This window comes from Columba livia, chromosome 11 (genome assembly GCF_036013475.1).
Source record: "Columba livia isolate bColLiv1 breed racing homer chromosome 11, bColLiv1.pat.W.v2, whole genome shotgun sequence".
Classification (NCBI taxonomy): domain Eukaryota; kingdom Metazoa; phylum Chordata; class Aves; order Columbiformes; family Columbidae; genus Columba; species Columba livia.
The window spans coordinates 15,391,840-15,416,395 of NC_088612.1; the positions used below are offsets into that span (position 1 = coordinate 15,391,840).

General features: G+C 39.1%; 2 protein-coding genes across 12 annotated transcripts in view; one reads left to right on the forward strand and one right to left on the reverse strand.

Moving 5' to 3' along the window:
- Positions 1-493: 493 nt before the first annotated feature.
- Positions 494-24,556, reverse strand: part of TARS3 (threonyl-tRNA synthetase 3) — a 48,790-nt gene continuing 24,727 nt past the window's right edge. For 3 of the 6 annotated variants that reach the window (XM_065076084.1, XM_065076085.1, XM_065076083.1), the window contains 20 exons: positions 16,516-16,602; positions 15,908-16,023; positions 14,286-14,378; positions 13,301-13,491; positions 12,619-12,742; positions 11,384-11,505; positions 10,479-10,596; positions 9,838-9,902; positions 9,123-9,201; positions 7,757-7,903; positions 7,253-7,351; positions 6,757-6,923; positions 6,124-6,286; positions 5,056-5,193; positions 4,537-4,614; positions 4,342-4,442; positions 3,252-3,356; positions 2,535-2,607; positions 1,732-1,846; positions 494-1,607 (listed from right to left, as the gene is read on the reverse strand). In XM_065076084.1, coding sequence (XP_064932156.1) covers positions 1,459-1,607; positions 1,732-1,846; positions 2,535-2,607; positions 3,252-3,356; positions 4,342-4,442; positions 4,537-4,614; positions 5,056-5,193; positions 6,124-6,286; positions 6,757-6,923; positions 7,253-7,351; positions 7,757-7,903; positions 9,123-9,201; positions 9,838-9,902; positions 10,479-10,596; positions 11,384-11,505; positions 12,619-12,742; positions 13,301-13,491; positions 14,286-14,378; positions 15,908-15,997 — 2,217 coding nt within the window. In that variant the 5' untranslated portion in view covers positions 15,998-16,023; positions 16,516-16,602 and the 3' untranslated portion in view covers positions 494-1,458. Of the gene's footprint in view, positions 1,608-1,731; positions 1,847-2,534; positions 2,608-3,251; positions 3,357-4,341; positions 4,443-4,536; positions 4,615-5,055; positions 5,194-6,123; positions 6,287-6,756; positions 6,924-7,252; positions 7,352-7,756; positions 7,904-9,122; positions 9,202-9,837; positions 9,903-10,478; positions 10,597-11,383; positions 11,506-12,618; positions 12,743-13,300; positions 13,492-14,285; positions 14,379-14,926; positions 15,262-15,907; positions 16,024-16,515; positions 16,606-24,556 lie in introns of those variants that run through there. The other 3 variants (XM_065076086.1, XM_065076081.1, XM_065076082.1) reach the window with 3 other exon arrangements.
- TJP1 (tight junction protein 1) overlaps positions 18,376-24,556 on the forward strand; it is a 186,714-nt gene continuing 180,533 nt past the window's right edge. For all 6 annotated transcript variants that reach the window (XM_065076022.1, XM_065076023.1, XM_065076024.1 and 3 more), the window contains exons 1-2: positions 18,376-18,733; positions 21,645-21,795. In XM_065076022.1, coding sequence (XP_064932094.1) covers positions 18,391-18,733; positions 21,645-21,795 — 494 coding nt within the window. In that variant the 5' untranslated portion in view covers positions 18,376-18,390. The remainder of the gene's footprint in view (positions 18,734-21,644; positions 21,796-24,556) is intronic.

Sequence of the window (24,556 nt, forward strand, 5' to 3'; positions counted from 1 at the left end):
CCGCGCTGTTCTGAACCTCCGGGGCCTGTCTGTCCTCTCCACCTATTCATCCCTGTAGAACACTTTGCATTATTTCTATTAATTTATATTACTCAAGGAGCTCTCTCATTGCTGCAGGTCATTGAAAACTTAAATGGTGACAGCACAGATACATGCATGCTAAAAGTCTTGTATTTGCTAAACCCAGAAATTCACTGTAAAAAACAAACAAAACACCAACACACCCCCAACCAAACCCCCACCAAAGGTGATAATTGCACAATCTGCATACATCACATGTACCATGTGGGCCACACCCCATAAAAGGATGACACTTTATATATAAAATATATTCTTAATAAATATTAATACCCTGCACACTTTTCCAGCACTTGTTCCTTCATTTTTTTCCCCTTTTCTCCTGAAAGCAGGAGGATAAGCAGTTGGTAAAAACGGACACACAAAACCACACCCAGGCCTACTGAACACAAGTCTGTACAAGCAAAACACTGGGTTTGTATTTGTATAGGATTTATGTGCCAAATGGTATTTTCTGCTACATTTCAGTGATATTTAAATCGCAACAACTACAATTGTAGAGCTTAGATAATTAAGTAACACTTTTAATGCTATCCAAGCCTTGTAACGAAAAAAGAGCAGATAAAAGTGAAAAAATCGTGATACAATCTCTCCAAAAATATGATTCAATTGCCTGCAACAGTAACTTTAAAATCATTCATAAGCACAAACAAATCAGAGAAATATGGCCAATTTCAATTCCAACATGCTGCATTGTAAAAGGAAAATTGTCATCTATGCCTTTTCAGCACTCTCAGTGTCCCAAATACAGCAACAAATTACATACAAAGTTTTTTCAGAGGTTTGTTTGCTTTAGAAAAAAAGCCAAATCAACAGCAAACATAGGAAAAAACAAAACACTTTCCACACACAGGTACAGCAAATAATTCAGCTTCATTCTTGGCAATCACCTTTACAGCATCCGATTAACACACCAAATCAATCAGTGCTTGTTTCACTGAGGTTTCCAAAGCCACCGATGTATTTGTAGCCCGTGAACATAAATTGAGAACGAATCAAGCTGTGCCCGCAAAACAAACCCAACATAAATAATTATCACCTGGAGTCAGCAAGAGACTCAACCAAAGTGCTCCCGGCGCACCTGGCCTGGCCCAGCCTCGGCTCCTCCGCCCCCGCAGCCCCGCTTCTCCCCACAGCAGAACCAGGGGAGCCCCGCGGAGGCGCGGGACGTGTTCAGTAAGACCGGGAGCCTGTGGGATTGTCACAAGAGCTGGCAGTTGCGTCTGCCCTCTCATGCGACTCCCGCAGCACCAGCACAGCTACGCTTACTCTATGCATCCATTAACTGAAAGTTCTCTCAGGTGAGCATTGCTGCTGTACAAGGAAGAAAGAAACACCGTTTCACATGGGCAGCTAATGATCTTATTCCAAACAGCAACCTCAGAACTCTTCTTCTGCATTTAGAATATGTGAGCTCTTAAATTTCTTGAGTTTTTCAATGGCAGAAGATATTGAAATCTCTCCATGAACTTTGTTGTCTCTCGTCCGCACGTTGACAGCATTATTTGCTTTCTCCTTTTCTCCAACCACTGCAAGAAATATCACAAACAATATTAAACCAACTACCTACATCACAAAATGAGAGTCTAGACAAACTCTATGCCCAGCATTAAAACTTAAAAGATATGCAGAAATTTAAGATGCTGCAATTACCTAAGATGAAGTTATACTGGGCCAGCTGTGCATTTCTGATTTTCTTGTTTAATGTGCAACTTTGATCTAGATCCACATCTGACATGAATCCTGCTTCAAAAAATTCATTGCAAACCTAACAAAAGAGACAAAAACCTTAATATTACAGTATATATTTGACAACATAAATTCGTTCATACTTAAGTCCCTGTTCTCTTCCAATAATTAATTCGTGTATGTGCATAATTTTGCTCTTGTGAACCGTTGTAAGGAAGTCAGTGAAGTTATTTGAAGAAAACTGCACAGACCCTTGAGGGCTTAGCAGGACTCCAGCTGGAAGAAAATACAAGGTAGCACCCATATCAAATATTTGCTGATGTCTTCAGACAGCTACACTGCTCAATGTCAGAAATGCTTCCTCAGTCTGAGAAAGGAGAAAGAGGAGAAGGAACAAAACCACTTATGGGTGCGGAAAGGAACAGCAGGGGAGGGGGACAAACCCATCACGGTCAGGGGTAATGCAGTCAGGAGAACACACGCTGGGAAATGCAAAAAACACTGGCCTCTGCCCCTACTTCAAACAGGTAACTCTGTAATGAAACATTAGCTAGTATACAAGGTTTGTCATCCAGAACGTTCTCTGCTGTAATAATTACTGAGGTATGTACATAATAACAAAACCCAAACCACTTAAAAGTTACATATCCCCTTCTCAGGCTTATACAAATTTTAGACTATATGAACAACTTCTGTCGCCACCCAAACACGTCTCCAAAATTCTTAAAGCACCATTGTTACTCTAAAAGGGAAGGCCCTACGCTCACCTGCCGGGCGTACTCTTCTGAAGTCGGTCCCACAGGCACCACCATGACCTGCCGCGGTGACAGCCAGAATGGCCTGGCAAGCAGGACAAGAAAAATGTGAAATAAGTGTGCGCTTTACGTTTGCATCCATATCTACAGTCAACTTCCCCAACAATAATTTATTTACTTTATAAAAATACTTATGTTAGCTAACGATGCTGGATAATATGCCACCTTCTTCAAGTTCACATAAAATAGCAAATAGACTTATTCCAATAAAATTACATACCCAGAACTCTGTTCTTGTGCTCACTTCATAGATAACTTCACAACTTATAACAGAATTTTATTTTTCATATAATTTCCACTTTTATTTCTAAATTTATAGTGAAAAGGGGACAGTCAGATCGGTGACTGAAAGTAAGGATTAACTCTGTTTTTTAAGAAAAAAGCAACAAGAATAATGCAGCACATATACACTCAATCACAATTCTTATTTCTGCTTTATTGTATAATTTGTCCTGCAACGTCATGAAATTGTATTTCTAATAATGAACTATTAACGAAAGGACATCATAACTCAGACCAGAACATTAGATTGCTTTTCTTGTAATGTACCCACTAATCCTGAGAAAATTCTAGAGATATTATTTTGCATTATAATACATTGGACATTAGGGAAGATTTGTATTTTCTACCTTATTAAACATTTCTTAGACCTGTTTTTGTGCCACGTACCATTTTCCTCCATAATTTTCTGCCAGAATCGCTATCATTCTCTCCACAGATCCCAAAACAGCTCTGTGAATAATCACTGGCCTTTTCTTATCATCACCATCCTTCCTGAAAAATAAAAGGTGAAGTTCAAAAAAAAATTATTGTCTCACACATGGATAATCCTACTAATATTTTTTATTCTACTTTTCAAGGAAAGATAAAGTTTAGTTATTTACACTTAGGCAAAATCTACCATTTTTAATAAAAATGTACTTTCTTAAAGTCGCCTGGGTTTTTAAATGAATACTGAATAATCATAGTGATTTAAAATAATCATGCCTGTAGGTAGTGGCATAGACACCAACTCCCAAGCTTGAAAAAACACTTGACTGACTCAGCTCCATTTCTGTGCATTTTAATATTTTATGTTCTTCCTCACTCTTCCTTTTCCACTATTGTCTTCCCTGTATTTTGTCGCACAGGGTATTACCAGCCACTACTGTTCATTTCTTCCCTTAAATTACAATCCTGTGATTAACAAACAAAAAAAAGCCAGCTGCAGGTAGTGGACGAATCTCTCTCTTCTGAGCTGGAAACCAAAGCGAGATTTTCCTTAAAAACTGCTCACGCTTGGTTTGTGTTCAAAGTTAACAAACTTTGCCTGATAAAAACAACTAAGTACTTCTTCCAACATCCTGACTCCTTAGGACATGTTTGATTTTGCACGCAACGTCTTCAAAGGAGACACGGTGACCAGGCTGGAAGTGAAAGCTGACTCAATGGGGTTTTCTTTAGCTTTCTATGTGATCAGTTGTCCTCAGAACCGGCAGACAAAACAGATCATGACGTTTTCCTGCAACCAGCAGCACGTACAACTAGAGTGAGCTAACGCTGCAGCAAGAAATATTTCCAAGTTTGTGACTCAGTCCTCCACTCCCCAGGGATGTTTCCCCTGCCGACCAGGCTACTGATGCACAAACTCATCATTTGCTAAGTGAGCAACAGAACATTAAGACATCTCAGTTTCACGGTGATTAGATATAATGAAAGTCACCATTTTTTTCACTATTATTTCATTTAAAAGAGGAAGATATTTAGCTTAACCACTCACCCAACATAAGTAAGATTAAACCGAATGGGTAGTTGGAAGTCCAGTTGGATAGTAGCACATTGATGGTACCTGCCAATAGCATCTTTGATTTTAATATCAATCTGTGAAGCAAAACACCAGAGTTAAATAGTTCCCTTGCATTGTGTCTGTATTCTTGTCCATTCCACAATTGTGTCAAAATGCTGATTCACTAACCTTAGGACCATAAAATGCTCCATCTCCTGGATTCAAACTCCATTGCTCTCCAAAGTTACTCAAGCTGTTTTGAAGTTGCTAATCATTAAAAGAAATAAATAATAATTTAAAAAGGTATAGCAAGGCTTTTCATTACTGTAAGTCAAAGCCTTTGCCTTTGAAATACAAAGGAAGTCAACAGGCAGCACGACTCCTATTGTTCAAGCATTTAGTCATTTACAATAAATAATTCTGAAATAAGAGTACTTCCTTGTACAAATGTTGCCATTAATTGGAAAAAAGATTAATAAAAATCAAATCAGCTCAAGATAAGGGGTTAAGTAAGAATCCGAAAATTCTCATTTTATACAGAAATATTACATTTAATGTGATGTTTTCCAACAAGCATTTCCACTGAGGACAATATTTAGCACATTATTTAAGCAATTTCACTATTCAACATGAAAGAACTAAGTTAAATATTCACCTCTGCAAATAGAAATATTAAGGGGTTGGTTTGTTTGATTTTACATGAATTACCTTTTCTGCATGATCCCAGATCTCTAACTCTCCTAGATAATTTTCTGGTCTTGTAGAGAGATGTAGTTGAAAGGTAAAACCAAAGACAGCATACACTGACTTCAAGAAATCAAGACAGCCCTTAATTTCTTCTTCAATCTTAAACATAAAACATGTTAGTTAATATTTATTTACATAAAATTTGATTTACCAAATTCCTCATAAACCTTTAAGTTAAAAAAAAAAAAAAAAAAATCACATGAAAATTACATCCTACAACCCCAAATGTGGGCAATGTGTGAAGAGAGAACTGAGGTGTGGTGGCTCGAAAGCAGGGCATGAAACGCAGTGTTCTTGGTAAGCCTGGGCTTCTGGAGCCACACTGCACGAGTCAGACTTGACAGGAGCACATCAATCTATTCACATAGCTTCACTGAAATCTATGGCATTTCTGCTAAAATAGAGCATTTATTCACAATTACTATGGAAAACAAAATGCGGTCAAGAGCTGTTTTCTTTTCAGGGGGAGATGCAAAAGATTTTATCTTTTGGCATTTAGTTGCCCAATGTTTCTTTCTAAAGGGAAAAAACCTGTACAGAAAATCTTACAGTGTAATTCACAATCAATAATGTCACTCAAGTAACATGTTTTTCTTCTTTTGACATCAGCATTTTTTTTAATTTCAAAGAGAAAAATGAATAACACAAATTATGGCACTGCTATTTGAGAAACTTGTAACAGAAAAGCAAAGTCCAAGAGGCTATTAATGTAAGGAATACTGTGGAAGGTAAAGAAATACAGCATTCCAGGTGGCTAAGAAGAAAGCACATAAACCTATCAAAAGACCCTATCCAAAGCAACACCACACTACAAAGCCACACAATAGAAGAAGCTAGAGGTTAAATATTTTGGGGTTTTTTTTCTTGTTCAATGTTGGTTTGCACTGGGATGGGGTTCTTTTTTTTGCTGACTGGTAGAGGAAGGGTTGGTCATGTTGTGAGGTTTTTTGGGGGTTGTGGGTTTTGTTTGTGTTTTACCTGTTCTATTGTATTGTTTTTTGGGGGTTGTGGGTTTTGTTTGTGTTTTACCTGTTCTATTGTACAAAAGATGTGAGCATCATCTTGTTGGAAGCGCCTTACACGAGTCAAACCACTGAGAGTCCCAGAGAGCTCATTTCGGTGAAGAACTCCAAAATCTGCCAGTCTAAGAGGCAATTCCCTCCAGGACCGTGGACGATGGGCAAACATTAAGCTAGAAAGAACAAGAACGAACGTTCCTTTTATCCTTCTTAGAGAAGACTTAAGACAACACAGAAACTAAACCTATGTCAGTACAGATAGAAATCACATTTTGAAGTTTTTATTCATTCAGAAAAAACACTCTGAGAGCAACAATCAAAACTGGTTCACCTCTACCTTCCTTCGGTACACCACATCTGATGTTTATCTCTAGGCAACATAATTTGTATTTACTAGTGGCACAGACTAGTATTAGCATGCACAGACCCAGCTCACTTAGTGCAGACTTAGTGGAAGAGCCTCCTACAAGAAGTGCGTTTGCTCTGCTCCGGGGCACTGTCGGGGGAGCTTTCTGAACACACTAATTGCTCAGTAGTCTGTCATAAACATACATGATAACAAGTATTGATACTTCATTTATTTCCCCATAGCCCCACAAAGGACAAATAACATAAAAGAAGTTTTTCAGTTGAGTGTACGAACCAATGTCCTGGACAATTCATGGGTTTAAGGGCAAAAGTCTCCTTCTCGATCTCAAAAGAGAACATATTCTCACTGTAGTGCTGCCAGTGTCCTGAAGCTTCCCAGAGTTTACTGTTGAAGATGTTCGGAGACACAACTTCAGTAAAATTACGCTTGTGATATTCCTCCTATAAAACAAATTCGATATCTTTAAGGGTGGCAGAGTTTTTGACAAGCAAAAGCCTGATTCTTTTGAACTGTGTTCTTACGATGGCAATTTACTGGGGGACTAAAGGGCTACCGCACATGTACGTTTTACACAGCCGGAAAAAGCACACGGCAACGCTTTACTCTGCCCTGTCTTCAAAAACGTTAGATGTGTAGGGTGAAAATCTGGTAAGTGTTTACATGCATTGATGTTTCTCTTTCTGAGGATGGGTCAGGGCTATGAATGGCCTATCACTTAAAATCAACGACTGATACTAAGCTTGTAGGAGTTACATTAGCATATACTCACTCGTATGAAATCCACGAGTGTGTTATAAAGAAAGGCACCTCTGGGGAGGAAAAAGCAGCTTCCAGGACTCAAATCATGAAAGAAGAAGAGTTCTTGCTCCTAGGTAAATTAAAAACAGAATGCTGTAACTACCACTTCAGATGTAACTACAGAATGACCAACCTATGTTTGTATACAATTTACAAGAACATCTCTCTTCTATGAAAAATATAGTGGTTTAGGTAGGATCTGAAAATACCCTACATTAAAAGGTTTAAGATATACTTCCCTAAATTGAGGGACTACCCCATTACTTCTTCCCACCATTAGTTTAACATTTGTGTGCAAGTGACAAGTTGAGCTTGAAGAATTAAAATTTTAGAATACAACAGACACAAAGAAATTCACAGAACTGGCTCCCACTCCAACTGGGGAAAAAAAAAAGTCACCACAAAACTCCCCCACAAAACAGACAGAATTCTATTACAGATGCATAAAAGAAAAGTTGACCATGAAATAGTGTACCTTTCCAATTTTCCTATGGTCCCTGTTTCTGGCTTCTTCCTGGAATTTTTCCCATTCCTTCATCATTTTGTTATCAGGAAAGGATATTCCATATATTCTCTGCAGAGTTTCCATGTCAGATTTTCCTTCCCAATAAGTAGATGAATTCTGATGCAAAAAACCCATACTTTAAGATAATATTATGTAATCTCAGGGCAAGGAGGAATAAACACTAATGCATTCAAATGTTATGATTTTTTTCCTTGGGAACAGAATTATATACAGTCATCCAGTATTTGTTTATAAAAGAAAGATACTTGCACTGCCTTTTAGTCAGCATACTAATACAGAAGACATAAACAAAATTGACTGGTCAAGCCATACTCCTATTCTACTTAGGTACGTTGGTTTAAGTCTCATCACGTTCTATCATCTCGCATTGTATCTTCTAAAAAAGCAGCAGGTGTTTATGTGCAAAACATAATGAAGTACAGAAAAACAAAAGACAAAATGAAATCAACTCGCTCTCCCAGTTAAACCCTAGCTGTTCTCACAATCTAATACTTAATCCCTGGAACACAGAGTTCCATAAACTTCAGCTAGGAGGCCAGCAAAAGCAACTATGATGAATGTTCCAATGAAGTCAGTCTAATAACGTTACCCAAATTAGCATCTGCAAGTAGCTTAAATTACATCATAAGCAGAGGTATCTGCAAACACCATCTCTAGCTTTCCTGTGAGCAATGCCATTTTTAAACAGCAGCACTTGCAGATCTGCCAATGTCCACTTTACCTCCTGGACCTGAAAGATACCGTCATACAAGGTCAAAACACTCTTATGACCCAATGAATATCTTGGATGCTCATTTACTGCAGAATTGAGTGCACACACATAGAGCACACAGATGTGACAGCCAGTACAGCACAGCTGGTACAGCACTAGCACATCTGTACTACCCAGTGCAGCGCTGGTTGCAGATACCAGCATGGTGCTGCCACAGGAGCTCAGGCACCACACTCGCTGTAGTGCACGGTATCACTGGTTCCACAGCAACACAGTCACTGCCAGCTTATTTGTGCTGTGCTTTTCCTTATAGTCTAAGCAAACGTTACTGCAATAATACTCAATAACAAAGATGCTGTTAACTGATGTACTATACTGTGACGGTCAAGAATCAGTAAACTTTGGAAGCAGATGAATGATGCAATCCTGTAGTTCTACTTGTACAATAAGAGTGAGACAAGAAATTAATGACTACTGGCAGAGGAAGCACAGAAAACAATACAAAGGACCCTAGCATAATCATTTCAGGAGAAATAAATACTCAAATTAATTAACTGACCCATAGTCTACTTAAGTTTTAATGCACAGTTAATTTAAACTTACCTTAAATATTTTGAAGGCTTTAATTTTTCCAGTGTGTCTCACATGTGGACCCCTGCAGAGATCAATCAGCGGACCACATCTATATACCAAAAGACAAGAAGTGATTATTTCAAAACACTCCAACATTTTTAAAGACAGTCACTAACGGCCTACAAGTTAACACTTGACACGTTCAAACACACTAATAAGCGTTCATATGCAACACCCAGCAAACGCAGTGCATCTTAAATGTAACTGTGCCTTCTACCTGAAGCACAACTGTCACTCAGTAAATACTCAGCACACTTGATCTATAATCAAGAGCATCATAGCACACTTAGTAATTCACATTGTTCCATATGTAAACTTTGTTAAAAGTTGGCCAGGAGATTTCAAACTATGCAGAAACAAGAAAAAAAAAAAATGCCATTTTGCAACTAACTAATTTTATCCCTGGCAGTTGAAGGAATAGTATCCTCACCCCACACTGAGCTAAGAGTCAGCTTTACCCACTATACAGCAACTCAAAGAATGGGTGAAAAGTGGATTTGCCATTTACCTAATCTGTCCCAGCAGAGAAAGAATATTGCTACTTATGTAAAATCAGTTAATTATAAACTTAAGTCCAAATCACACAAATATTCAGAAGTTAGGGAAAAAAATCCTCTCAACTGAAATGAAATAAATCTAACTATAGAAATATTTCATAATACCTTTTAAACTTAATATTGTTTACCTGTATATTGTGGTAGTTGGTGTGTTCACCTTCTCATTAAGGATACGACACTTAAACTTATTATACTGCGTGGGGAAACACGAAAAGTCAGGAACAACAATAAAATGACCAATAAAATTATGTTTGAAAATTATGTAATAATGCAAATGCATCAGTAAAAGACACAACTAAAAGGTCACATGAACACACAGACGTATGCAGAAGTTCAAGATCCTTTCAGAAGAGGGGAGAGACAAAAATGTCCTGATTTCCCTGAAGGTATGTTAAGCATAGTGGTTACCACTTGAACACCTCAAAGCACTTCTGAAAGGCAAATAAAATGTAGTACAGTGAGACTGGTAATATTGACTGTATAAAAGAGGGAACTAGAGGACAAAGTCTTTTTTGACTTGTCTTTGCAAGTGAGCCAGACTGAATGTGTGCCTTTCATGCACTAATTTCTTTGTCATCTCATTGAGCTTGAGGTGTTCTTGTGTAATACTTTGTTTTTATTATTGCCTGAAAACATCATAAACACTTGAGAAGGATATGGAGAGGGGGAAAAGGATGCTATTCCATTGAGTCAGTCAAATGCAGTACTTTACAGAAGTTACATTTTAAAAGACCGTTGTACCAGTATCACAGCTACTCCAAAGATTTACCTTAAACATGTCTAACAAGATCTCCTTTTTGACTTCCAGCCTTTCAAAAGCCTGCTTCTCTTTTATGATGTTTTTACAGTGGTTCTCTAGTAGTGAGAATTCAGTACTAGATACACCTCTAAACACAAGAAAAATAAGTTAAAATTATTCATTTTGATATTCCCATTTTTAAGTGACCACTTTCTAGCGGTCTAATTTGAAAAACATTGGAAGTGTTGTTATGATTTGTCACAGTATTTTCTTAGTTTCTTACAACGGGCTGTACTTTCAGACACTCAACTCAGAAACACAAATGGTATCACCCTGAACAAACACAGTGCAATCATTCTTTGACATGTTTAAATGTCTGGAAGATCTGTAGCTCAAAGTATATATGATTTAAGAAAAGAAAAAAGCTCAACCCAGCTGCAAGAGCTAGTTTATCAGCTGATGCAGATTCACTATTCTGCCTGACTAGAGAAAGATAAACAAGGAAAAAACAGAATTGTAAAGCTGTGCACCAGGATTAGAAAAGGAGTAAACACTGGTACAAGTTACATGCATACGTGCCATTTCTACAAGTAACTATGGCACTTTGAAACTTAACTCCCAGGATTCTTCAAGAAACTGTCTCCTCTATCTCTCAGGAACTTCAGAAAGTTTTACCCAAACACTCCACATGTTTTTACAGACTATTCAACAACTGCAAGTCTTAAGGAGGTGTCTGAACACTGCTCTTGCGTTTTAATATATACACACACTTGGTGTATGTGTATACACAGATCTATATTACGTAGAAGACTAACCTGTCACTTTTAAACTGTACTAAATACGTGATCTTACTTTTAACACGCAATAAAGCAAAAATGGTTCTAGCATCAATCTTCAATACAGAGTATTACATTTCTCAGACACTGAAATTTTACCTGTCTTCCATGTACATGTCATAATAAAATCCATTTTCAATTGGTGGTCCGTAGCATAAGCAGCCTCCAAAATAGCCTTCCATGGCCTCCCCAAGAATATGAGCACTTGAATGCCAATAAACCTGCAAATAAAGTCAGGTGAGCACGTCATGGGTCATAGGCATTGTATAACTAAAAAGAAAAAAAACCAAAACAGAAGTATATCCACAGATGGGAAATGCACTCCAATCAATGTTGTTTCAGTTCTGTGAGAAACACAACAATTTTCTGTTCTCATTTTGAAGTACACTGAATTATTAATACAATGGCACATGCAGCAATAAAGTCCATTGTATTTCAGTGTGAATGGTCATTATACCTCTGCACAATTCTGTCACCTTGGCACTTACTGCACCTTGTTAATTTCTAAGTTAGTTTCCAGTCAGTTAAAGTCTATGCAATACTAACTTCATCTAAACCTATGCAGCCAGTAAGTTACCATCGTTGACATGCAGTATACTTAATACGACTGCAAACCCCATTACTTGAAATGTCACAAGAGGGGATCAACAACCCAGTTGATCAATACCACTCTTATGTTCTAAGTCCCTATTAATTCAGACCACTTTATAGCCTCTGCTACAAGATAAATCCTTTACAGGCTCCTGAAAAGCCTCAAACAAGCTTCATCACATAAATAATTCTTTGACAAAACAAAGTCTAATTCTAGTGCACAACAATAAACATAGGCTTAAGACTGAATCCCATTAAGTATATTCATAGTTAAATTGACCAAGATATGGCTACTTAAGTTTCTAATAAACAGTGCTGGTACAAGGAGGTTTAGATTTTATTTATGACTCAAATTTTATGTCAGACAATTTTCAGAAAACTGTAGGACAGCTTCACTGTTGCATTCAGTGTCTGATCTTCAAACACATTGAGTCAAACATGAGTTTTAGAAAACATCAAATTGTTTCAAATCAGCATACAAATCAAGATATTCTGTAGGATCTCGTTTGAAAAACAACCTGCTTACGTAAAAGAGAAGGGAAGAAAAGAACACTAAGATTTTATTCACCTATAAATTATAGGTATTTAGTATCTCATCTTCTTTTCTGAATCATGACAAATACACTACTTGAATAGTTTGGGGGTTTGTTTTTTAATTCAAGATGTTTAAAAGCCTAATGCTGCAATCAATTTCATGTCATTAGTTCCTTTTATCAAGCAGAAACCAATGAGAATCTACTCACAGCTTTTGCTTCTTCGTTATCAAACGTAAGCAGCTCCAGAGTACAATCTCCCTCCAGCGGACGATCCAGGTCCCACAACTCACCATTCACTTTCGCTATGACTGCATTTGAAGCCAACACTTGACTAAAAAACACAGATGATGAGAAGAGACCAAGATATTTAGGTTCAGATTTGCAAAAGTGCTTGGGTTTCTAAACCCCCTAAAAACCCACTCACAGCTTGTGGCACCCAAAGACTTATAATTTTTGTGTCTGTGGTCTTCTTAAAAACTCTTCTGTTTTTAAGGTACAGACTCTTAAGGTCTTATAAAGCTTCATTTGATAGTTTTTAGTGCTGGGGATCTGGAGGAAAGACTGCTTCTAACAGCAGCTTCTGTTATCTAGTAACTCACAAAACTTCAGATGTTTCTATCAATTTCTAACAGTCTCACTGATTATTCTATTTTTTAACTGGAAGCAAGTGTTATGATCCCAGCAGAGAACCTCAAGCATCACTCAGAACAGTAACTTCACCCAGCCATTTATTCTGCATTAAGCTGAAATTTCAATGTTTTCCAAATAAACCAACTTAAGAGAGTCACCATCCACTGACTGAGACACATATATTTTATGCAAAAAGGTAAGAGATGATAGTAACAGATTCATCACTGTAAAAGTTCAACTCCTTCAACCTGCAAGTTACCTAATTCCTACAGCTAATTGGTACGGTGTGGTTTTCCAAGATTCCCCTTCAGCCATCTTTCCATCTGCCAGGCTAATTTTGATGGGTTTGCTCTGGTTGGCTGCTCTGTGAGCTAGCAAAGCATCATGTTCTTTTTTCAGTGCTTCATAAAGCTTCAGTCTGTCTTCTATGAAGCTTGGCTCACACTGTAGCTGTAACAAAGAAATTAAATCATACACATTGATATTTGTGAGAAAATAGAATAAAAGGATTCACAGCATTCATGCATCCCTAGAGGTTCCAACTGAGACCAGATTTCACTGTACTAGAATTTATACCAATATGCAGTAAAGCATTTGTAAATTATTATACGCAGGGTAGTTCCATCCAACTTGATTAATATTTTATAGCAGCATTCCAATTTTCAAATGCGTCTTTATCAATCTGGGCCTGAATGCCTTGTGAGTTTGATTTCAGAAATCAGCCTACATTCCTGTCCCAGAATTTGCATTTGGCTGACATCTGAGACAAGTTTGGATCACTCCAACAAGCCCTCACTTCTGCCCATCCATTCAAAGCATCACAATCAAGTAAGATAATTCACAGAAGTTTCCTTTAGTTTAATGTAAGGTGAATTGTGAAGATCTATTGAACTCCAGCTAGTGCTGCCAACATCTACTTTCTGTCATCACGCACACTGTTTAACTACTCACGAACCATCGCTCTTTTAGGAACCACAGTATCCTGACCCTTATTTCCCAACAGCCCAAATCCTTCTCCTACTTAAAAAGTAGAGATCTAAGAAGGTATAAGTAACCCTCCTAATCACATGCAAGGCAAAGCTCTTAGATAATAATTTTTTCTATATGCACACTACAGCAAGCCTTCTTTTCAAAATCTGGCATTTCAAAATACAGCAAAGTATTTCAGATTTCAGCATCTTCTCTGAACCTAGCCAAAAAATATTCTTTCTTCTATTATTATGTGGTATAAAATAACCACTTACATCATTCTGACATTGGTTCACACCTTCATTTTCTTTTTTCCTTTCCTCTTTATTTTGATGCACTGCAACAGCTGGACTCGCACTGAAGACTTTCTGAAAACCGTGATCATATTTAGTATAGCGTTATGCCTTTAAGACTTTTCCCAGCAATCACTGAAACAAAACTAACCAGATCAGTGCAATACTGGGCTAAAAAGGCAATTACAGAGGAAAGACCTTGCATGACACATCTAAACTGCATCCTTTTGATGTTCAGCGGACACAGCAAAACTGCTCGCCAAGCAAAATCTTCTCAATTTCCCCAATTTTACTACTGCAACCGCCACCGGCACAATCTCCCCAGCGAGAGCCCGGGAGAATAAACCGGGCTAGTGGGCAACAAAAACAGCGTTCGGTGGCCTGATGAAGCTACTCCACCCCCGGGAAAAGGCCGGGCCCCCGCGGAGAGGCGCTGCGCGGCGCTCCGGGCGCGGACACAGGCCCCGCCGGGCTCCCGCTGCCCCGCGCTCCGCGCCGGGGCTGTCCCTGCCCGCTCCCGCAGCGGCCGGGCCCGCTCCCGCATGCGGCCGCTCTCCCCGCCAGCCCTGCCGCCTGCACCGAGAGGCGCCGCGGGGCTGTCCCGGCCCCCGCGCGGGCTCTACCTCGCTGCCGGCCAAGGGCTCCGCCGCCGCGGGGCCCGGCGGCCGCTGCTCCGCCGGCGCTGCTCGGCCCAGCTCGGCCGCCAGGCTGCGGCGCAGGTGCAGGAGGCGGTAGCGCAGCTTCTCGTTCTCGGCTCTCAGCCGCTGCAGCTCGGGGCTGCAGCTCCCGGCACCGCATGGTGCGTCCCGCTCCTTCAGCCGGCCGACCTCCGCCGTCAGCCAGCGCAGCTCCTGCTCCTGCCGCCACAGCCGCAGCTCCGCCACCTCGGCTGCCGCGCCCGCCATCTCCCCCTCCTGCGGCGGGACCGCCCCGGCCGGCTTCCCGGGAGCCCCGGGCCCGCCTCCCCGGGCCCGCCCCCCGGCCTCCTGGTCCCGGTCCTGCCCCTCTCCGGCCGCTCCGCAGCAGTGACCCTGCCCGGGCACTCAGGGGTCTTGCAGGAGAGTTCCTGTGGCCATTATTTCTCCTTCTAATTGGAACATACCGATGTGCCGCCCTCGCTGCCGCGGTGCTAATCAGACAGACCCGCCCGTCGTGCGCCGAGCAGCAATGGGGAATTGTCAATATCCACAACTCCTGTCTGAGGAGGTGTGTGACATGGGAGAGTCTTTGTGGTGTTAAGATACTATATATAATATAGTATATAGTGTGTGTATATGTATATAAAACATAGTGTATATATATATAAAAAATAGTATATATAGTATGAATACTATATAGTATGTATACTATATATACTATATAGTATATAATATATAAAGGATATGTTATTTTGCCAACTAAAGTAATGGGAACATTTCTGGCCCAAAACATTGTACTCCTTTAGAAAAAAATAGCATAAATAATTCAGTGCATGGAGCCCGAAGACACTCCTATACTGCATACTCCCAAATCTCAAGCTGTCATTTCTGTCTCCCATTACCCTGGATAACTGCTGCGGTTAGCAGAATTCCTTGCCCGTATTAAGCAGTCCATAGTATACCAACCTTTCTTTGCATTCTCATTGCAGACGACTGTTTTCTCTCCCATGAATGCCCAGAATTTTGTACACCTTTGCAGTTAATTCTTCTAGTCATTCTGCGTCTGCTAAACTTCTTAATGCCTTAAAAAAAATAATTTTGTTCTTTAAGGTATATTGAGAATATCCCTCAGCAAACCAAATACCTATATCCATTTTTCATTTGCACCAATTATTCCTTGCTTTTCTGAAGAGATGCAACTTGCTAACACCTATATCTGCCCCCTATTACAGCAAGGTCACTCTTCTTCAACAACGGACTATCGTGGGCAAAACTGCCACGGATGTGTGTAAAAATAGTATATACTCTATAGCTTAATTTAAACATTCATTTAATGATTAATCTGACAGATTACATGTTTTTAGTAACTTCTAAATTCACTACTGTGCAGAATTCATTACTCCAGTTAGGACACTGATGATGATCAGCATTATCAGCACAATAAACACAGATTTAGTTTTGAGGTTCAACTCTGAGAAATGTATTCAGGTTACATTCTCTGTATGTCATCTTTGGGCACTGTCTTATGAACCCAAAACCCGTAACTTTGGGCTTGAAGTAATGGGAAAACGTACCATCAGACGTTCTAGTGGCTGAGACGGCTGATTCATAAGACACAGTCTAACACATGTGGATCTCCAGGCTGCATCAGGATCTTTTACCTGCTGAGATACTGCAGTATTAATATGAGTAGAACTTCTGAGAGAGAAACAACTCAGAAAGGAAAAAAAAATGAGGTTTCATTGAGACTATGTAAAGACTTGGGCAGGGTCCTGTTTGTATTACTCCTGCAGAGGCTTCAAAATCAAAGGGAATCTTTAGAATTAGGCTTATAAAGGAGCCCTTACTTTTAAAGGTTGCCCAGAAGATGTGCCAGGCCTTTCAGACAGGATGGCCCATTCCTCTGCCTGCTGCGTATCACCCTTGTTTTGCACCGCCCGACTCACCGTAGGGACAGCAGAACCTGTCCCCACCTGTCTGCCCAGGCGGGTCACCTTCCCCGCAGGGTGTGACACCGTACGATGATTACAGAAGCAGCATGAGAATCTCACTGCTGTGGTCAATAAGCCACAACACTATAAACCAGGACCGTTAATACAGCTTAAACTAACACATCATTCCACTTGTCCTCCACTCCAGACAATGTGTCGCACACCAGGCTTGTTCTATTCCATGTACAACTGACCACAAGGTGCCAGGCAACACTTCCAAATGGTTCTGTGAAGCCTGGCTAGTTAATTGTTCGGATGGGGATCTACACAATAAAATTCCTAAATGATTATATGGTCAGCGGTCAACTTTAGTGCTCACTGACAAACACTTGAAATTTCCAAAACAGAAGCCTGACAGGAAGATCCAGTGGTTGCATCTTAAGATCATAAGGGCTTAAAATACTACAAAACTTGTTTTCCTAAAAGCATAGCAAAATAGTTTTGTTTGCTGCACAACAGGCAAAGTACCCTTAAGAAAACCACAGATAAGGGCGCACGAGTGAGGCCACGGATGCACTATCAGTTGGCAGTAATGGAAACAGAAAAATAGACTAAGAAACAGCAGGAGGAGGAGGCAGGAAGTACTCAGGGAATTTATGTTGACAGAGAGTATGAAAACAAGACCAAAAAGTCCCTGTATTAAGCAGCATTTGCGTAAGGGAGGTTATGTAATGTGGGATCCTCAATGAGTGATTAACCGTGGCAGAACCACCTCCACCAGGACTGCAATAATCTCCCCGTGAAACCTGGTGCATCGAATGGACGCTCTATGGTGTCTTATTTTGCTTGGACACAACTTAAATATCTAAACATGCAGAAATGTTACACTTAACCGTGATGTATTTGCTTTCACAAAAAAAATGCTCTTATTCTGTAACCTTTTTTTACCTTTTGCATGTAGGATTACAATATATTTACAGAAACATGCTTTCTGAATGTATAATTCCACTGCAATGTAAAGCTAATATTTTATGAAAGAATAAGAAGTGGAGGGAATTTATACTGGGGCTTGGGTATGGCCTCTGAGGAATACAAAATCAAAAGTACAGAAGACACTTTATTTTATGTCCTGTACCAGCTTGTACAGATTATTTCAGTTTGATCAGCTGTCTTCTTAAATGAATTATTTTTTGCAAAGGGATATCTTTGAAGATCAGTTACAGAATTAAAAAGTAACAGTAACTAAGCAATTCTCAGTCTCATCATTACGGTTCAGAAGCTGTTAACGGTTGTAAAGGGCTAATTAGTGTAACGTAATCCTCTTAGGAGGCTGCAGGCACTGAGCTAGATTTCTTTATAATTTGTATGTAGGCCTTGTTTATTCCCTTAGAATTACAATAATTACAGACAGCAGTATGTATTTGCATTCTATCCATCCACATTATGTTTACTTTGCGTACTGAATACTGCACAATAAATGCAGAAGCCGATTTTTCTATTTTCTATTTAAATATCAAAATGTTTGGAAGAACAGCCAAATCCTGGTTTTATAACTGTGCAAAATCTACCAAAAGAGAAAAGGAAAACAGGAACAAGTGGCTTTCTGAAATCCCAAGCACTCAGAGAGAGAAAATACTGGAAGAGCTGGATGTGAACAAAGTGCTGTCATATTTGGTTTACAAGAGAGTCTTTTCCTTGGAGGAATACAAAGACATTTGGTCCCAGGAGAGCTGCAAGAAGAGAACGGAATATTTTTTAGATAAACTCTCTTTAAAAGGCCCAAGTGCTTTCTCTGCTTTTTGTTCTGTTTTGGAGGAGGTCTGTCCGAACTTGCTGACAAGCTTTCTCCTTGGCTATGAAGGTAAGGTCACTGTCTGCTCTTAAGTGTATATTGGTAATGTCTTGGAATCCTTTGACACTAATAGTTATTTGCTATAATTAGTGTTTACTTTCTCTCTTGCACTAAACAAGAGAGAGTATTTCCTGTCTTTATGGTTCTTTGTTATAAAAGACAAAATAAAGGGAAGGAAAATCTATTAAACAGAAATGTTATTGTTATACTTTGAACATTTAAACTGGTAGCAAAATACTGTGTATTAACATTGCTGCTACTAATGAATAAGAGTCAAGACAGGGAAAAGGATTCCTAAGTACCACTGATAACGCTCAGCTCAGAAATGTAACATTGATCTTTTACTTTCCTTCCCATTTCTGAAATACTTAAAAATAGATGGCGAAGTTCTGTAGGCATAGCGCCCGAGTCATCGATCCCTTTCACATTTTTCTTGTAAGTCACATTATTTACTATACCTATCTGTAAACAACTGCGTGAAAAAGATTGCAGTACTAAAAATCAACAATATAATTGAAGTTAATCACAATGTTATTTGGACATCAGACACTATTCATACCTATTCGAGAAACAATGTTTTACTACATATTAGCAAAGATAATGTGAAAAAATGTGTGGAATGTTTTCGATTATATCCTAGTGACCTACTTTTCTTTTTTTATGTCTGTTATATTCTGAATTTGAGTCTTTCAAGTCAGCTAGAGTTTTCTCAGCAATGACTGCAGGCTTGTGCTCAAAGCTTATATACAGAATGTCCTTTTAGAATTTAATTAAAAGAATAACGTCTTTTACCAGTCCATTCAGTAACAGGTTTAAACACCTTAATATTACAGCTATTTATAAATACAAAACAGTAAGACTTAGTACTGTAAGAATTTTAATAAATAGGAACAATTAAAAACCAAAACCATTTTGACCTTTAAAATAGCTGTATTCTGTGTCCTCTCTTGAAAACCTGATTACCCTAAAAATTGACAGTTAGAGATCCAATTACTTGAGAAGGCAACAGATGTTTTACTATAATTTACTTATGAACAGATGCCCATTTAGTGTATCTTTTCAAGATCAATCTACAGTACAGTTTTATGGCAGTTATAAGAAGATTGAAGGAGATTCACAAATGTTTTTATGGATTTTAATACATGTAGAATGTACTTCATGGACAAACACATTCTGAAAAGACTATTTAGGGCCTCTTTATGCTATCATTTTTTTTCAAAGCATATGAATATAAATAAAATGGATTATAAATACATTAAAAAGACAGATCTTTCGGAATACACATTTTGGAATGAAGTTTTGGTTTCCTCTGAATTAACTGCAGGGACAGCACAGGGAGATTTTTATTCTATACCACCTAAACATTTCATGCAGGGCCTGTCACAGAACAGATTTAAATCCTCTGCTGGGCAGCCGGTTTGGGGGTTAGTACTGTTATAAAGGGTGACGGCCTCGGCAGCTGGGTGCAAGTCAAGGACTCTGTCTCCCTGACAACATCATAGTAGATACAGCGAGAACAGGAGAAAGCCAATGCTGCACATTTCCAAAGGAGTAAAGGATACTCTTGAAACAGCATCCCTGATCCATTCTGTCTGTCTGTGCCTTGTGTAGGCAGAAAAATGCCTCCGGCCGCCTTAGCTCGGCCGCTATTACTCTCTTTCCTTCTTCCCCTCCCCCAGTAGCATGCATCAATGTGCAAAGCTAGTTTCAGAATCTGCTATTGCTAATAATAATCTACTGGATAGCAAACAAAGAAAAACATATGCTGTATATTCACATTAATTCATGCACATAATCTGTTTAAATTCACGCACACATATGCTGTAGAATCAATTAAATGGATTATGCATTATGGATTTTCACGAGTTGTGGATTTTTCTAGATTGATTTTGATAAACCCTCTTGCAAGGTACACAGAAAGGTATGATGAAAAATAGCATTGTTTATTATTTCCATTAAAATATTTGCCTTTTCCACCTTATAAAGGCTGATTGACAGGACAAAGGAATCCAAACGGAAGGCACAGTGTCTAGGTGCACAATGAGCAGTTGCTCTGTCTGTGCTATGTGGCTTCACCACGCCAGCTAACGCAGCAGCTGTGTGCCATCCTGCCACTGTGCTCAGCGAACAGACTCTTTGTGGCAGGCGGGCTGAGCACACACAATAGAATCAATCCCCATTATCGATCACCTGCATGTACAGCAGGGGCCAGATGCTGGTTTCTGGACCTGCTCATGCTGGCAGATATGGGTATTTAATGGGTTTGCATTGTGTTCATGCCCTGCAGGAAGAACCATTTGACAGGTGCTGGAAACGTGGCGTGGTTCCAAGGGTCACTCCAGCTCTGGACTAATGCAGTTCAGTGCAACAACTGCGACGGGTGCTGGTGAAATGTGCCCAGTGCATGATGTACTGTCCCTTGCGCACAGCTGATTTAACGCTGCTTTGAACTCTTTTGTCTCATTATTTCAAAGAATTAGACCCACGGTAATTTAAGGAGTGTTATAGCAGTATTTATTCTTCAAGACGCAAGTGACTTGATTCTTCTAATCTTCTTATATAAAATTGTCATTATAGTATAAAGAGAAGCTCCTAGTGACCCCATGGGGAGAAATATTTGGTTGATACTTGTCCATATGATACAGCAGGAAATCAATTCTTCATTGGCCAGGCAGGAGTTTAGATGGAGTAAGAATGTCAGGTTTATTTCCAAAATTCCAATGGGTTGTCTGACCTGTATCTCTCTAGTCTATTGCAAATATGAATATGGAAACAACTTTACCTATAAAAGGTCAAAAGAAATTATGTCTGCCTAAAACAGCCACTTACCCAAATGCAACATCACAGACAAAATTACATCAAACTGTGGGTGTTATTTTGAACTACCAGTTATTAGAGAAATTTCTTTATTGTTATCCAGACCATCTCCATAGACGTTTCGCAGCATTACCAGAGCAAACAAAACTGAGGGCTGTATCAGAGATGGAGCTGCATGAAACCTGTCAGATGAGTGACCAAGAAGGAAGCCCTTCTGCTGAGGAACAACTGATTCAACCGTTCAACAAGTACAGGTTAAAATCATCAATGTCATGGTGTCTTTAATGATCACAGTATTTCCTGTCCGTTCCATGTAAGCGAAGTGCACCACTGATGCTTTCAAGAAGGTTTTCATTTGCATTTGGTTTTACTTGGCATTTGTAAACTATGATTCTGGCTTGTATAATGAACACCTTTTGATGCTGATGAATGCTGGGGTCACCTCTGGTCTTTACCACAGGTATTCAGTACTGATGTAATGCATCGATGACACTGCTGATTTTCAGTGTTCAAGGACTAAGTACAGATGTAGAAGTACATTTTACTCACAAACCTTACTGGAATGTGAGAGACAGCCTAAGTCAATATCACAGTTCCTGTTATTTTTATTTTAAGAGAAATAGAAACTGAAGAAGACCTATGTAAGAACAGCATATAACCTGATACATGCTGGGATTCTGACATTTAAGTTCCTGCTTCAGAGATTTGAATCTAAAATGAAGATACAAAGAAAAGTTTGGAAAGTCCTCAAATGCTGCATTTTCTGTAGATAGTATTCAGTTTAGGCATTTGCAGTTGTGTGTTTGGAATCATGGTTTGCTTAATTCAATAAGGGATTTAGTTGAGAATGGACTAGGGCTCTCAATAGCTCATTAAGAGTTAAGAAATATTGTAGACAATTTACATATGTCCAGCTAAGACAGAAACTTACGTTCTGAGAGAAATGCTTGAGAAGTAGTTAAAAGCTGTACTGTTCTTTTGATGTGTCAGTAGCATATAAACAGTAAATTATGAAGCCTTCATATCTTTGCATGTCTTGGTTAGTTTTATTACGTTTCAGCTAGGGACTGGATTAGACTAGCTTGTTGAAGTGTAGTAAAACTTAATGACTGTGAAGTGATTGAAAAAATTATGGTTGCAAGAGGTTAAGTTCATCTTGAGTAGCAGTGAAACATGAAATGGTAATAGAATACGAACACACTTGATACAATACAGTATGGGCCCAAATTGTACTGCATGGGCTGATCTTTAGCCACGACTAATGAAGTCAGAACTCCTTTCTCCACCTACATTCACAGAAGGTGCAAGAGACTTGCAGTCACTCATAATCTGAATATGTGCTGTTTTGCTTTAAATAGATTAATTCTGTAACGCTGGTCCTGTAACATCACAAGACAATTCACTTACAAAACCAAACCAATTAATAAGTGCCTGCAGCTAAAGAACCACATTAGGGAAGCAGTAGACAAATATGAAAGCTTTCCCGAAGCTAGTCTGTGCAGGAAATACTTCATAGCTCTAAAAAAATCAACCAGATATCATAACACATGACAGTATCCTTATTTTTAGAGTGAGGTAGTCTCACTATAGGGCTGTTATATACATTCCAGCTGATAAGAAAGCGCATGGTGTATCAGTCCTGCATATACCCTGGAAGAAGAAAAAAAGATGCTGGGGCGATGGTCTCCCCGCAGTGTGTCAGCGGGAAATGCAGAAGCTGATGTAGCCCCAGAAGTCACATAGCGAGAAGGAAACAGTCGCCTGTGCTGGAAACAGAGAACTCAATGAGCAGACAAACTGGTGTGCAGTAGCACATAATTTACCTCAACACCAGTGTCCTGGGAAAAAAAATACACCTTGACACCGGGTTAGAAAAGCATCCATCTTTCCACACCTTCTGTTGCATGCTGACACTCATCTCCTCCATCCAAGAGAAAAATATAATAGCTAACTGGCTAATGCTATTTTTTTCTTAAGTGTCACCATTGTGTCAAACACCAGAAAGAAAATCTTACACAATCAACAAGGTCATTTGTGGAGAAGAGAGTCTCAAGTGCTTGTAACAGTTTATGAAAATGACAACCCCACTTTTGAAGAAAACAATATAGCTGGAAGCAAAGCAAATGTGCCACCCACATGTATCTTGCATACATTCACTACATTACAAACCACAGCTGCAGGGACCCTATCAACAAGGCAACCAGAGACAGAAAGCACCACCCATAAATATAACAGTGCACAACTACAGGGTGCATAAAGACAGCTAGAAATACATAGCAGTACTAAGAAGAAATGAGCATAAAATGGAAAATAGCTTCGCTGCCCTTTTCCCAATGTTTATAAATATTCTGAATCATTTGTATTTTTTTCCAATGATAGAAAAATGCCAGACACAGGGACACCTGAAGGACAAGAACTTCCTGTCTCTGAAGTAAATGACAAAATTCCAGCTGTTAAAACACAAGCCATTTATTTTCACACCATGAACAACAAGAGATTTTTGCAGGCAGGTTTTGCATTTTGATGTAAATGGATTATGTTTGTGTGTATACATGCTTTATAGTGCATGTAAGTAATTTTTATTTGAAGTCTGCTTTACGGATTTCCTGCTTAGATTTAAAATTTTGGAATGGCTCATTTCTATTGCACAATATACCTTTCTGAATCTACTGGAATTGTATTCTACAGCTCTTAACAACATCAGTTTTGAACATCTGAAATTCAACATTTTGCAGTGGGAAAAAAAGCTTCAGCGTGGGAAAACTTCACTGCTAATTATAAGCCATATTGGAAAAGAGACAGTCACTGCTTTGCTTTAGACAATAAAAAATAACATGTACAAATTGTGTAAACAACATTTACTCAGGAAGGAGTGCAGACCTAAGCCACAGCACCAGATTTTTACAATTTATTTGGACAGCCATATATTGGCATCTGACACCTCGAAACATAATTTTTAATTTAGGAATTAGAATGTTGATGGCATTTTGCCATGTGTTTTGGGTGCCTTCAGAA